This window comes from Pan paniscus, chromosome 12 (assembly GCF_029289425.2).
Source record: "Pan paniscus chromosome 12, NHGRI_mPanPan1-v2.0_pri, whole genome shotgun sequence".
In the NCBI taxonomy this organism is placed as follows: Eukaryota; Metazoa; Chordata; class Mammalia; order Primates; family Hominidae; genus Pan; species Pan paniscus.
In genome coordinates, this window is record NC_073261.2 from 75729069 (window position 1) to 75744843 (window position 15775).

At 37.4% G+C, this 15775-nt stretch overlaps 1 protein-coding gene across 44 annotated transcripts in view; it reads left to right on the forward strand.

The window, feature by feature from the left end:
- NRXN1 (neurexin 1) overlaps positions 1-15775 on the forward strand; it is a 1114986-nt gene that overhangs the window by 403520 nt on the left and 695691 nt on the right. For 20 of the 44 annotated variants that reach the window (XM_055107954.3, XM_055107959.3, XM_055107953.3 and 17 more), the window contains 3 exons: positions 3523-3824; positions 5870-5914; positions 6940-7101. In XM_055107954.3, coding sequence (XP_054963929.1) covers positions 3523-3824; positions 5870-5914; positions 6940-7101 — 509 coding nt within the window. The remainder of the gene's footprint in view (positions 1-3522; positions 3825-5869; positions 5915-6939; positions 7102-15775) is intronic. The other 24 variants (XM_034953100.4, XM_055107970.3, XM_055107969.2 and 21 more) reach the window with 2 other exon arrangements.

Here is a 15775-nt window from a genome sequence, read left to right on the forward strand (position 1 = left end):
TCAGCATCAGCAGTATATAAAAATGACTTTCGGTAGCCTTGGCAAAATGTGGAATTATTCTCTTTTCTTTTCGTTTTATGTCAATTTCATGGCTATGAAATGGTATCTGAATGTAGTTTGATTTTTACCATTTCCTGAATACTAATAGGAATGAACATCTGTTCATTATTCATAAGCAATACATATCTGTTTTTCCATGAAATTACATTTCTTTTGTCTGTGTTCTTCATTGGTTGTCTTTATTTTTTTATTGATTCGCTGAGGTGCTTGGCATATTCTGGATTATAATCCTTTGTTGATTAATAGGAAGTGAAAATATTTTCTCCAAAATTGTTATTTAACTTCTTACTCTATGGTATTATTGATGACCCAGCATTCTTAATTTTAATGTAGATGAGTGTATCAATATTTATTAGTGCCTTTATGCTAATTTTAGAAATCCTTCCATTCTTCCATATCAAACTTTATTGTCTGACAAGTTTTCACAGATTGCCTCTCTAAATTAAATCGGGCATCCATGTAGAATTGATTTTTGTGAACAAAAGGATGTAAAGATCCAATTTCACTTTTTTCTTATGAATAACTGATTGTCCCAGTAACCTTTATTGACTAATCTATCTTTTGCACACTTATCTGAAATGCTTGACAGTGTAAATTGTTTTCATATATGCTTAAGAATATTTTAAGTTTGATTATCGTTATTCTCCTCATTTTACCTATCCTAATGCATTTTCTTCAGCACTATAATTTTGTAATAAATGTCCATCTTTACACAGGCAACTTCATCTTCTTTCTCTGGCATATCATGGCTATTTGGGACTCTTTTTTTTTCTCACAGATTGTGAAGAATCAGCTTTTTACATGTTTTTTTAAATTTTTTGAGATTTTGATTAGGATTTCATTGAATCTATGAATCTATTTACATATGTTGAAACATTGATTGTCTCTAGTACACAGAACTCTAAATTCTTTCCAAAGTCTCTTATTAAGCCAAATAATTTCTGTAGATTATTTTAGTCTTTCAATTTGTGCAATATATTTGCTTATATCACATGATTTTCTTCATTTATAATCTTTACAATGTTCATATACTTTTCTTGTCTTCCTGCATTAGCTACAACGTCAAGTGTAGCATTGAATATAAATGTTGACAGTGGGAATCCTTGTCCTGTTTTTTATCTTAAAGAGAAAATTCTAGATTTCATAATAACATACGATTTATGTTGTTTGTTTTAGATCATTTATCACATTTATCACATTAATTAGGCAAGCAGGAAGACATTGACTATTTATCACCAACGTATCAACTTTACCAGATGTCTGCACAGACATTATCTCATTGTATCTTCACATTCATTCTGAAAGATTGGTATCTCTAACCATTTTCAGAAACAAAAATTTGAAAAGCAAATAATTGTTCTAGTGACAGCTAGTGGCCAACCTACAATCCAAACTCATATTTTGACCCACATTTTCCTCTCAGTATAATAGTAATATATAGTTGTACTTGTGCCCAATATTGAACCACTTGCCATGTTGGACTGACCAGGGGAGCAGACACCTGGACTATAACTTTCCGAGACAGGAATTAAGTCCATTGTGTTCACTTCATTATCTCTAATAACTGGTACTGGGCTTAACACTTGGGAGGTGCTCAGCCAATATTCTGAGCGTTTGAATGGGAGGGATTCACTATTACAGATTGGGAGGTCTTTCCTATGACTTACTCAGAATTATTTGGTCTGACTGATAGTCTTGGCTAATAATTTGCTAGTAGTCAATGACTAATATTCCAGGGCTCAATTCCTGGTGAATACCTGTAGGTGATCACCGTGATATTTATTGTTATGGTTTGACTACCTGTAGCCACTGATGGCCATTTTCTACATCCAGGAAGGCAGATCATCTGGCACTGATGCGTTGAAAGCGATTTGAGCTCTGATTCCAGGACGTGAGTTATTTGACAATCAAATGAAAATAGTCCTGAGATTAAAAACCTATTACAGGGGAGAATGCAACACCTGCTGATGTATCAACCCTCTCGGGGGCATAATAGTGATAGTATGTTGCCAGTGGGACAGATTAAGTTTCTCCAGTACCGTTTATAATTATATGTTTATAGTTTATCAGAAGCTGATTCCCACCCATGCTGTCTCATTTTTCTTGGCACAGCATCATTACTGCCTAGAAAGTCAAGGGGTCTTATGGCTTACATTCTTCCTTTGGTTCAACTCTCCTCATCAGTGGGAGAAGACTGTTCTTTCCAAATATCCACCTTTCTGTTTGATCTGTCTAGCATCTCGTGAGAGCCGCCTTGTTACTCCTAAATCTGGTAAAGACTAAGATACGTAGAAAATGTTGAGACTTCATTTACATGCTATCCCCATGACAATGTGCTAGAATTCTTACCAGTGTCATAACAGCCAGCCCTACCATCTGCTTGACTACACCAGGGAATGGATCAGTAATCCAGCTGACTCCATTAGACTTTCTATCGCTACTCCCTCCATCCAGAGATAAAAAATGCACATGCTCTGTAGGAGGTCTGTTTACTCCCAGACCAGATTCTATCTTTTTTTCTTTCCTTTCTCCTTACCAGATAATTTGCTATGGTCTCTCAATGATACAACTGTTTGTCTCTTCATTGAAAAAGATCTTTGAACATAAATGTCTCACTGAAAATTAAAATAATGCCTCAGTTGGATGGAGAGAATGTTGAAAACATCTTGGAATCCATTGTTGTCAGCAGAGTGGAACCATCCAATATGCATTTATGGTACCTGATTCATGCCCTGGAGATATCACAGAACTACTTTCTCTGATCAGAGCTCTTGCAGTGATACTGAAAAAATAATTGAATTTTCAAGAATACCAGCTTTAGCTACTGCAATTGATGGCCCAATAGTTGAGATTTATTAAAAATATACTGCCACCTAGTATTCCATGGTGTATATGTGCCACATTTTCTTAATCCAGTCTATCATTGTTGGACATTTGGGTTGGTTCCAAGTCTTTGCTGTTGTGAATAGTGCGGCAATAAACATACGTGTGATGAAGCTGGAAACCATCATTCTCTGCAAACTATCTCAAGGACAAAAAACCAAACACCACATGTTCTCACTCATAGGTGGGAATTGAACAATGAGAACACATGAACACAGGAAGGGGAACATCACACACCGGGGACTGTTGTGGGGTTGGGGGAGGGGAGAGGGATAGCATTAGGACGAGTTATGCTAAATGACGAGTTAATGGGTGCAGCACACCAACATGGCACATGTATATATATGTAACAAACCTGCACATTGTGCACATGTACCCTAAAACTTAAAGTATAATAATAATAAATTTTTTTAAAAAATACTGCCCCGTACAGTACTGTTTGACTGAGACAGAGTTCATGTGATGAAATCTAATTAAGCAGGTTAATTTGGGGAGTGATTAGCTATTGTTTCTGTTAAGACCTGCTGATTTGCATAGTGTATTTGTTTACTTATGTATGTATCATCTGTTTTCCTCTAGGAAAAGAAGAATATATTGCCACGTTCAAAGGATCTGAATACTTCTGCTACGACTTGTCTCAAAACCCCATTCAAAGCAGCAGTGATGAAATAACTCTGTCATTTAAAACCCTTCAGAGGAATGGACTGATGCTTCACACTGGGAAATCGGCTGATTATGTCAATCTTGCCCTGAAAAATGGAGCTGTCTCTCTGGTCATTAATTTGGGATCAGGGGCCTTTGAAGCACTAGTGGAGCCTGTGAATGGAAAGTTTAATGATAATGCCTGGCATGATGTGAAAGTCACCAGGAATCTGCGTCAGGTAACAGCGCAGTGGATAAGAGAGTAACTGGCTTTGTTTCTCGCTATAGCTGTGTGTGTGGTACTTAAAAACTCTAACAACATGATACAGGGCTCCTCAGAGTCACTTGCAAATTAGCTTTTTCTTCTTCTGAGATGAATCTTCCTGCCATACTTGAGCAGGGGCATATCTAGAAAGTTCTGGGGGCCCAAAGGCTATTTTGATACAGGGCCATATGAAAATTTCCAAAAGGGCTGCAAGGATATCCCTGCGACCTGCCCTTCCTGTGATGTGTGTGATTTTGTTGTGTTTTTGGTTTTTTTGTTTGTTTAATTTTAAATTATAGTTTTCATGGCGATCATTTGGAAGCATGCACATTGGGGTCATTAAGTCACAGTTCCTTTTTTGTAGTCAAAAAAATAATGTTTGTGATTTGGGATTGTATCAGTCCCCACTCCCTCCTCCTCCCAACCCCAAAATGGGGACAAGAGAAGTCCCTGAGGGGAAAAATTTCTTTAGGGGCTTACATATCTCCTGAAGGTTCTGTTTTTGAAGATATTTTTATTTTTAGCATAGATGCTTTAAGTTAAACCCCAAATGACTCTGGAAAGGCCAGTTAATCTTCTAGGTGCCCATTACTATTTAATTGTATTTTTTTAAAAAAATTTTTTCAAGATGCTATATACTAGGAAAATATCAACTATTTACTAAATCTGTGGGTCTACATATACTGTATGTTTTTAATGAAGACGTGATTACAGTATATATATGAACAAAAATGAATAGATTGTCCTTTTATATTGAACATTATAAGTTTTGGGTATTATGTGAAACTTTATATTACAGTGTATCATTTCGTTAAGTGTTGCCGTACATGCTGATCTTAAACTAATATCCTTAACATATTTGTTGTTTCTCTGAACAGTTGCAGAATGACTGGATTGTCTGTGGTTTTCCTTTACCAAAACAGCCCTCTCTTTCAGAGCTGTTAACTGTCTAACCTTTTCTTTCCTGTTCTGAAAGGTTTAAACTATCTGAGCTAGAGAAACAAAAAGGAGCTTTAGGAGTGTAGATTTAGTCTAGCTAAGGCAAACAAATAAAATGGAAAGATTCTTGAGAACCCCAGACCTTCCAGATCCCTCATTGACATGGGAGGGGCCCTGCATGCTTCCATCTGCCTTTGGAGAGGATCGGCCACCATCAGTATAACTGTAGACCATGGATTTCCTATAAGTCTGTCTCTTTGGTTTTCCTTTTTAAATTTTTTCTCTCAGATATGCACAAAGAAACCAGAGGCTCATTTGAGAGAAGCACAGAAGGAAGGGTGGGGGCTCAAGGAGTCCACTTTCTAGATTTGCCTTTGCTCAGGTTACAAACCAAACTGCGAATTGGTAGCTCAAAGGAAACTGTAGTTATACAGCTGGGGTGCATGTGTAGCAGGACAGATTAAACACAAATCCATTCTACTCATTCTATGTGTCAGGATCTTTGCTTTGTTTCATTGCAGTAAACTGTGACCCTAAAGTCCATCAATATGACCGAAGGAAGTTTTGAAGTTGAGGAGGAGTCCTTGTATGCTGTAAAATTGAGTAGTAGGGCAATGCCAACTGATTCCTACTAATTTCCTGGGGCTGGGGTGGGCCAGGGTGGAGGAGGGGTCAAGTATGGGCATAGGGCTGCAGTGGTCAGCTGAAACGCTTTAGGCCTTTGAATCCCTTTTAGACTTTTCCAATGTCTCTCAGATGTACTCAGGAAGACAAAGGGAACATTGTCATGTGTCTGTTTCTGTCTAGTAGCAAATTATGAACAATAATAGCAGGAAAAATATTACCTCTGTGGGAGGCCTACTTGTTAGTCTGCTTTTTTCTTGTAAAATTTTTTTGCCCTTTTTCTATGTTACTAACATGCTTAATAACTAACATGTCATTCATGGAATGTTTCATTCTACTAACCGTTACCTGAATCAAAAAATGTACTAACATGGTAGAGACCATCATATTTTTTAAGTAACGATCGTTATTCTGTTCACAGTTTTTAATTTCCTTTCTCCCCCCTTCTCCACAAAGCACTCAGGCATTGGACACGCTATGGTAAACAAACTACATTGTTCGGTAGATATCATTCTAATTGTTTCTTATTTTGGGTTTGCCGTGTGTTTTCTTTCTTTCTTTTAACTGTAGACATCATTAACAAAAGAGGAACTGCGGTTGGTACTCTTCTGCTTACTTTGACCTCCTTCTTTTCATCTGTTGTTGACCTTCTTATTTTTTACCTGTTCCTGTCAACTTCTGTTTTCCAACTCACCTGTAGGGGCATCGTTAACGTTTCGAACGTTTTGCATCCAGCTGTGGTTAACACGGGATAAGACAAAATGGTGGCTGGCCCGAGTGACCGCAGGCTCAGCCAGTCTCTAACCATTCATGATGCATGGCATGGAAACTTGATTTGGGAATGCTGGAGATGCCACACCCACTCATCTTTACGTCATCACAAAGCAGTTGTTTTTATTTTTATGTTTTTCCTTTGGTTCTCCCTGTTTTCTTTCTTTCCTTTTCTGAACTGTACTGTACCTCCTGCATGTGCACATCAGCGTGTGCCGCTTCTACTGGTTGTTTTGCCTTTTCTCTCCCTTTGGCATGGACTTAGGCACTTGCATGCTGAACAATTGCTGCTCAATAGTGCAAATAGTGATGTTGCTGGAAATAGCTTGCGCCTTTTATGTTAACAAGGTGCACGTTGTGATTAGTTAATAACAGACAACTAAACCTTACTAATATGTACACCAGCAAAACTAACCTAGGAAGCATTTTACTAACACCATTTTTGTGTCTGCTCAATAACTTTTGAGTTGCAGTAGGGATGATGCTGACACTAGTTCAATAATCAGTTAACTCTCTAACTAGTTTAGATCTCTTAGGGCTAGTTGAATAGAATCTAAGAATAAACCTCAAACAGACATGAAAATGGGTTCCGTCATAGGTCTAAAAACAAAAACCAAACAAACAGAAAAAAAGAAAAAAGCAAAACAAAAAAAAAAGAAACAAAAACAAAAGCAAAACACAAAACAGGCATATCCCAGGATTACAGTATCTAGGTCTGAGTATAGCGTGTCCTTTCCCTGTGCTTTGTTATCTAGGTGACAATATCAGTGGATGGGATTCTTACCACAACGGGCTACACGCAAGAAGATTATACCATGCTGGGGTCTGATGACTTTTTCTATGTTGGAGGCAGTCCCAGCACAGCCGACCTTCCAGGGTCACCAGTCAGTAACAACTTTATGGGCTGTCTCAAAGAGGTAAATATCGTTGCCATCAGAATCATTCCTAATTCATGATCTCATCATTTCAGATCCAGCATGAAAGCACCTTTGCTGAAGACCCGATGTTCCAGAGTCAAACGGCACAACTTTAAATTCAATATTCTGCTATTGTTTATGTAGGATTGGGGGAGGGAAACAGCTCATAGATCATTATGAAGGAATTAGGTTCCTCTTCTTTATTAGTCTGTAAGTAATTTACATTTGAGATTTGTGTGGACAGTTGATATTAGCTATAAAAGAAAGTCAAACAAAAAGAGATACTGGGTCTAAAGTTAAGCTAAATGGTTTACTTGCTTATTTCTACCTAAATGCCATAGGTGTTATGCATACAGTGATGACTTTTTTGACTATTAAAAGAAAAAAGAAGAAAAAGAAATTAGCCTATAGGAGAAGCAACGACTATGTAATTCAAAACAAAACTAAAACAAAATAAGTCTATATAATGACATAATTTTCTTCCTTTATTTTCAACACATTCTGGAGGAAGTAAAACTGTTTCATTTGTTATCTGGTGAATTTACTTGATATTTATCTGAGCAAGATCATCAAACTAAATGACATCAGTAATTTCATCCCTCATTATCAGCTGTAGTTGTGTATTGTAACTTTGTATAAGATTGGAATTTGTTGGGTTTTGGGGAGAGAAAGATCAAGAAGTCCCTGAATTTCATTTTTTAATGAATATTTTCCATAAAAGCTGTCTTTAAAAACTTCATTCAGACACAGTCCAATTTCTTTGGGCTACTGGAACCAGAGGTATGGCTACAATTTAATGGTGTAGATTTCTAAAAATCAAAGTTAAATAACTTTGAATTCACTGTTAGCCATAGGTGCTGTTGGTAAGCAGTGATGTACTTGGTTTATTCTAAAGTAAATAATTTAATCATATAAACTTGATTCAGTTAAGCATTAGGGAAAAACAATTACTACTGAATTATCCTTCCCTGTCTTCTCTTTATGTGAACATACTGGTTGATTCGTTGCCCAGTATGTGGATGTATATAGAATAATCCTAAGGGAGATTTAAAAGTGCAGTAGTTTTAACAAACATGAAGAGGTGCAGTTCTGAAAGGCCAAACCTACCCATGCTTTGTAGTAGGAGTGATAGATTGCCTTTCAGAAAGTAACTTTTACTGGTTACAAATATGTAGTATGATCCAGGTTTGTGTTAAGCTCTGTAGAGGATGATAATCTAATTATTATTATTATTATTTATTATTATTATTATAGTACTAATATTTCCAGAGCTGTTATTTTGTGCTATTATAAGAGCTTTACAGGAGTCCTCACAAAATAGGTAGACATTTTATTATCTGCATGTTTCAGACAAAGAAACTGAGGTTTGAGGCAGGTAAGTTTCTTGAGGAAGGTCACACAACTAACAAGTATTAAAGTCTAAATGTTAATCGAGGAAGTCTGATTTCAGTGTCCTTTGTGCTCTTAACTACCATAGTTAAGAGCCCTGTTGCAGGAGAAATGTTTGTTAGAGTTCCTAAAAGATTGTACAAACTCTCAAATTTGTTACAAACTAAAACAATGTTTACAAATGAATAATAGACTGTGAGGAATGAATTATTAAATTATTTAACACAGTTATTTGATTTAAAAAGAGGGTGAGATGAGTGAGAGTTCTAGAAGACAAGGAGAGAAACACAGAAGAGTCAGAATATGAGCATCTCAAACAGTGACTAATTTAGACAGGCAGGGATGGAGAAAGTATATCAGGTATGGTAAAAGAATAATTAGATATTTTTAGAAGATTTCTGAAACTCCATTCTAGGGATGGAAAGTGGAGGGCAGAGCGACATCCCCAATCACCTGTACCAACTTCCTCATTTTCACTGTGAGCCAGGCCAGGTATAATCAGTCCCTACATCCTGCTTTGTACAGAGAAGAGTAATCCTGCTTAGATTGGAAAAAGGAAGGGGAATGGAGGGAACTCTAGCAGAAATGGGAATCTAACTAAAGAACTCTTGGGCATCCAAATAATAATAATAATAATTCCTGCAGTGAATCCTTGAGTTCAGCTGAGACACATAATCTTCTGATAATTCTGCATAAGTGAGGCAGTTTTTTTCTGTGTGTGTATAAAACTGTAGTTAATTGCCTTAATCTAAAATAACAGTTTCAAATTAAACCGTGCTTCAGATTAACACCTCTAATTTATGAATTGATAAATAAAGATTCCTTACCTTAGTATTCATTTTTTTTTATATTGGCCTTTTAACCACAAAAACCACAATACCAAAAAATAAGTCAGGTGGTCTTCCAAGTGACATGTTAGTTCACAGCGGCTAAACTCATAAAAGGAGGATTCACTTGTGCTGTTGTCACTATGGGGTTTGGATACAATTCACTCTTCTTTATTGATTGGACACTTTCCAACTCTGTCTTCCCCATCTGGGGTGTGTGTCTGAGGAAGCACGGTCACTTTTTTCTTGACTTGTGTAATCTTTTTCATTTTACTTCTTCTGATGCACTGGAGTTTGGAAGGATATCAGCACAATTAATCTATAAATCAAAACATACCTCACTTGGAGGGCTTTTTTTTTTTTTTAAGAGATGGAGTCTTGCTCTGTTGCCCAGGCTGGAGTGTGGTGGCATGATCTCAGCTCACTGCAACCTCCACCTCCTGGGTTCAAGCAATTCTCCTGCCTTAGCTTCCCAAGTTAGCTGGGACTACAGGCATGCACCACCACACCCAGCTAATTTTTGTATTTATAGTAGTGACGGGTTTCACTCTATGTTGGCCAGGTGGTCTTGAACTACTGATCTCAAGTGATCTGCCCGCCTTGGCCTCCCAACGTGCTGGGTGTCGTGGTTCATGCCTGTAATCCCAGCACTTTGGAGGGCTTTTTAGTTGTTGATAGTTTCCATCCTGTCTGAACCATTATCTATTTAGAAGGCCCTGCTCTTGTTACTTCTGAAATGAAATAGTGACAAAGTATCATGGATTGTGAGTTAAATCACCCTACTTCAAATAGGTCAGCTTTGTGAAGTTACTGAAAAGAGAGGGATATACCCATGTTCATTCTCGCAGAATCTCTCTTAACAGTAAAATCTATGTAAATTTTCCTGAACTCTAGCTTGGACTTCCTGGTCGATAGCACACTGCATGTGTAAACCCTTAATTATGACTTCATTTATTGGCTGATGGCATTTTTATTTTCAGTCTGGTATGTAGTCCCTCTTAGCATAACCAGTCTTGAAGGAGATTCTAATAACACCTTGTCTGAAGTCATGGAAGAAATTTTGGAGTGTTAGAATGGAAAGGATCCTGGAAATCATTTTCTAAGTTCAACTTTCTTCTTTTGGGGAAACAGACCTAGAGAAGTTACTTGACCAAGAGTAATAAGGGGGTCCAGCAGGATTAGAATACAGAACCCTATTAAGGAAAATATAATATTTAAATGGCCAATTCTATTTCATTGTAAACAATAGCATTCAAGGCATAAAAATACCACTCTCACGAATTAACACATTTATTCTTTACAGATTAAAGAAAAGAAAAAGGAAATCACTCAACATATTGAAACAACCTATAATCTCATATTCCTTAGGAGCAACTTAGGTCTTTCCCTATATGGCATTTAATAATGTCTATTTGAAATGAGACTTTGCTTGCACGTAGAACAACTAACCCTCAATTGGAAAGTTACTTTTGTGTATGTGATTATCAAATTTCAAAATAAAATAAGATTAGCTCAAAATAATTTGGTAAAGCCTAACCTGAACTTCATGTGGTGCTTTGTTTAAAATGACAAGGAACTTTGAATGGCCGGGAATTCAAATGGAGATCAAAGTAGTTCTTTTTAAATAATTCATATTTTCATCATAAGTAAATCAAAGTCTGGGAAAATATCTGTACTCATTGAAAAATGACTCACAGGCTTAAATTTGAAAAAAAAGAGTTAAAGAAAAATTGTAAATAATAAATTGCCATTATATGCAGCCCATACCTATGAAATTCTTAGAAGATAATAGGTCTTTTAAAAAATATGCTTTCTAAATCTGATTTTTTGCAAAGGCAACACTGTTTTGACAGAAATACTTGTTTATATTATTTGCATTTTGATAACACTGAGTAAAAGCTGAAATATATGTTGCTTAGGAATTTTCTATCATTTTATATTTAATTAAATTTTCTAACAAGCAGTTTTTGAGTGACTGCTACAAAAGGAGAGGAGGTTAGAAAATCTTGCAGAAAGAGAAATCATGGTGTCTGAGATGCTCAGACTCTATGAGGACATCTTGCCCATTTACCTTAGACCACTTGGAAAGCATTTTCCTGTAGAAAAGTCTCACAGTTAATTCTTCAGGTGCTCACTAGATATATTTTAAGAATCTTTAAAGATAGATGAAAATCTCACTAGTATGTGTTTCTATCCCAATATTTTCATCGTGTAAGTGTTTCTGTAGTCACTGACCTATCAGGAAGGGTCATGGCGCTCCCTCATTAATCTCCTCCTCAGAACCTGTTCCTGCAATTATTATGCATTTCCTGGTCTCTTTGTGCCCCCGAAATGCTCTGAAATGCTTATTTCCCTCCTGCAGAGTGAACATTATTTAACGTAGTTTGTTAGTAAGGAAATGAAACTGAAGAGGAGGAAAGGACTGTGTGTTAAATAAAACAACCTAGAATCCTTTATTTGAAGTTTGTTTTTAGTCATATGTACCTGCTGGAGGTTTTACGGTCAGAGTGGAGACACTGCCTGTGTGAGGTAACTTAGAATGCTGCCACTAAAAATTGCTCAGATTAAGCCTAAGGAAGTATTCTAGAGAGAGAGAAAAAAAAAGTGAGTGAAATGCTAAGGGGAATGAAGTCCCACTGAAAATTTCATCAACCTAATTAGATCGGCTCAGCCTTTAATTACACTTAGAAACATTTATTCCCACAAATCTGGAAGATGCTATTGAGGTAGATGAGGTTTGGAAAATATCCTATCTTATGTAAGCATTTTCCCTCACCATGGAAAAAATGATTGATTCCTTAATGAAATCTGTGTAATCTCCTCTGCCATATGAAGTGCCCACATCACAGTGTACCAGCATCAACACTGGGAAAGAGATGAAATATTTCCTTCCTCCAAATGCCCCTTAATCCCTATCTTTCTTCTTTTGGACAACAGAGAAAGTTTTAGAAAGTTTTGAAGGCTTCTCAATTTGTGCACTTCTGTGGTTGACCATCCTCATCAAATTTGGTTCCTCAAGTGTCTTTTTTTTTTTTTTTTGAATGGCTGATATTAGTTTAATAGGTTAATCTACTTCTACTTCCAAAAGGGGATATTCTTGTTTTTTTTTTATTTTATATATATATATATATATATATTATTATACTTTAAGTTCTAGGGTACATGTGTACAACGTGCAGGTTTGTTACATATGTATACATGTGCCATGTTGGTGTGCTGCACCCATTAACTCGTCATTTACATTAGGTATATCTCCTAATGCTATCCCTCCCCCCTCCTCCCCTTTTTTGATCTTATTTTCCTCTTTGCTCAGAGAGGAATAGAGTATCTGTCATTTACACATAAGAACAAAATCTCATGGCAGAATTTGCATTCCAATTTATTCCAATTTTGGGATAAAAGGCTTTGGACCTGATGGATAAATTAACCTAGCAGGAACTTGGAGGAAAAAGAGATATTCAGTCACGTCTGGAAATCATGCCAGATGAGAGGAGGGAGGGCTACTTTAGTTGGCAGAGAACTCACATGGATTCCAAAGTCATGATTAAACAATTTATCCCCAGGTTTTCATTTCCTCTAGACTTTTCCTTGTTGAGGTCCCTGACTTATTGCCTCTCTTCTCTTATTATTTTGTCATGGTCCATATACTGGTTGGTACCATTTTACAATTTACTTACACTGACCTTCCCATATGCCTCATCCCTCACTCTTTCGGGAAGACAGTTGCTTTTTGCTTTCCCACTTCACTTTTTCCTAAACATTTTCCATACAGATCCACATATTTTTACTTACCATATCATTATAGAACTATAGATAATACTTCCTTGATTTTATGTGGTGATACGTCTTCACTTATATGAACCCAGGCTGGAGTGCAGTGGCATGATCTTGGCTTACTGCAAGCTCCGCCACCTGGGTTCACGCCATTCTCCTGCCTCAGCCTCCCGAGTAGCTGGGACTACAAGTGCCCGTCACCATGCCCGGGTAATTTTTTGTATTTTTAGTAGAGACAGGGTTTCACCATGTTAGCCAGTATGGTCTGGATGTCCTGACCTTGTGATCCACCCACCTGGGCCTCCCAAAGTGCTGGGATTACAGGCGTGAGCCACCACACCTGGCCTGTATGAACCATTTTAAGATAGGTTTTGTTAATGCCCGCAAGATTAATAGCCTATGAGAAAATGCAAAGAAGTCCCTTCACTCAAGGACTCATGCATTGGCCAGGCTGACACGCAGCAGATGCTCAATTTTTGACCAGCAGACTGACTGTGGTTACAGGCTAACTTTTATATTAAAAGTGTTTCATGTAGGATCAGTATGCACTATACAATATGTCATTTTGTTGTGTCAGCTGGAATGGGCTGACTCACAAAATAGCCATGTTCTAATAATAACAATAGTATATATTTGAGCTAAGTGCTCTGACTGTTCTATTCTGTACAGCCTAGTGAGCACTAGAGATGATGGCTTGGGGCTGAATGACAATTTTCTAGCTTCTCTGTGCTGTATTCCTAGAGGCAAGGTCTTCGTTTAGTGACTCAGAGAGAGTCTGGTTTAGCCCATCTAGAATAGGCAAATGGGCTTAATGTTTTCGGCAGAAGTTCAGGTATAGAAAGAAATTTTTTTTCTACCTGATTTAAAACATGGAAGATGATAGTTTTGCTTTGAAAACTTTAACAAGAAAGCTAGATGGGGTTTGTGGAAATGTCAAAGGCTTTGACAATTCTTATGTGTCATTAACCCAGTTTGTTATAGGCCCAGCCTAGTTTCTTCTAGATCTCGGAAATATTGAAATATATTTCAGTCCTTCTACTGTAATAGTGTCAGTACTTAAATGCAGAGGTCGATTACCCTTGCCTCCTTTCATGTGTAGAATAGCAGACTGCAAAAATCCTCCTTTCCTTTTAAAAGTCTTCACAATAACGCACGCAGGTTAATAATAATCTTTCCCTTATGCAAATGAGAACTCATGAGACCTCAGCAGAACACATGGCTGTGAGTGCCATCCCTGAGTTGATAGTCCTGCTAGTAGAGCACTTTACCTGCATCAGATCATTCAAACAAACCCCCATGGCATAAACACTGTAGTGCCTCAATGTGCCTATGATTGAACTAGGCTCTATACAAATGTACATGAAAAGTAGGAGCTATTGCTGAAGGGGTAAGGGAGTCAGCATATTCCAGGGAAAGCATAATAATAACATATTAAGCATTTTTTATTTCTCATAAAATTTCAACAACATCCAGTGAGTTACCCAACAGGCATGTGCCTGGGGGCATCAGGAACACAGTAAAACAACAACTTTGCAAAAACAAATCCATGAAACTGTGTGAAATAATTTGATACTTGGTATTTCAAACCTATCAGAAAGGGAGTAATGGAAGAAGAAGAAAAAAAAACAAGTTTTTGGTGGATTTCTGGTATTTTGTCTTTACTAGCCCTTTTTTGAATACATTATGATTATTATATTGCAGAGAGGGATGCACCACCAGTTTCTCAGAGCTTCATAATTGCAAAGGTAATACTCTAAGCATGAAAAGAGGTACACATAAATACTATCCCTATTTGGCAAATGAAGACATGGAGATAGGAAAAGTGAAGTAACTGACCTAGGGGAAAATAATTAGTAAGTAACAAAACTAAGCTCCCACCCAAATAATCTGAGAGCGAAATCCTTGCCCCTAACTGCCACTCTGTGTTGCTCCCCATATCATATTATAATCTCACTTCGCTTCTCTCATTCTCAGTATTTTTATGAAGATAAAATTAGACGAAATGAGCTTCGTAGGAACCTTTAGGGAAAAGAAAACAGAAAAACGCAGCCTAGATTGCTGGGATGTCAGAGAAGGGAAGATCTGATGGGGGAGAAGAAGCAGCAGGAAATATTTCTCAGATGTCCAGTTAGTTATATATGAGCTTTCAGTGGAATCTTTCCCACTCCCCGGGTTGAATTGGTCTGGAGCTGTTACCTCTGTGAACCTCTTCCCTACTCTGGAAGCCTGTACACTTTTCCTCCTCTTAAGGCAAACTAAGATAATGCTTGCTTTATTTTCCATACTGTGTAGCCAGCCATACAAACAGGAATGCACAGAAAACACATTTGGAAGTACTTTCTAGATTTTTAGATTTTCTAAAGTATTGGCTGTATACATTGCTAAGGGTAAGTTCACTTCTGTGCATTGTAGCCGTGGAGGCAAGGGAAATAAACAATTGGGGCAGAAACCAGGCACCTTGCCATAGACACTCCTCTTTGAGAGTGGATTCAGGGAGTCCCATCTGCTCAGGTCCCCAAGGAAATGGAACCCAGCTCTTCAGTCCACAAAGCATCTGGTGAGTTCTTGTTTGGAATTCAGCTTTTCAAACATAGAATCTTTCCTTTCCAGGGGACCCACAGATTTTTATTTCCCATCATTTTCAGCAGATGCCCCATAGCCCGGAACAGTATCAGCAGTTGGCA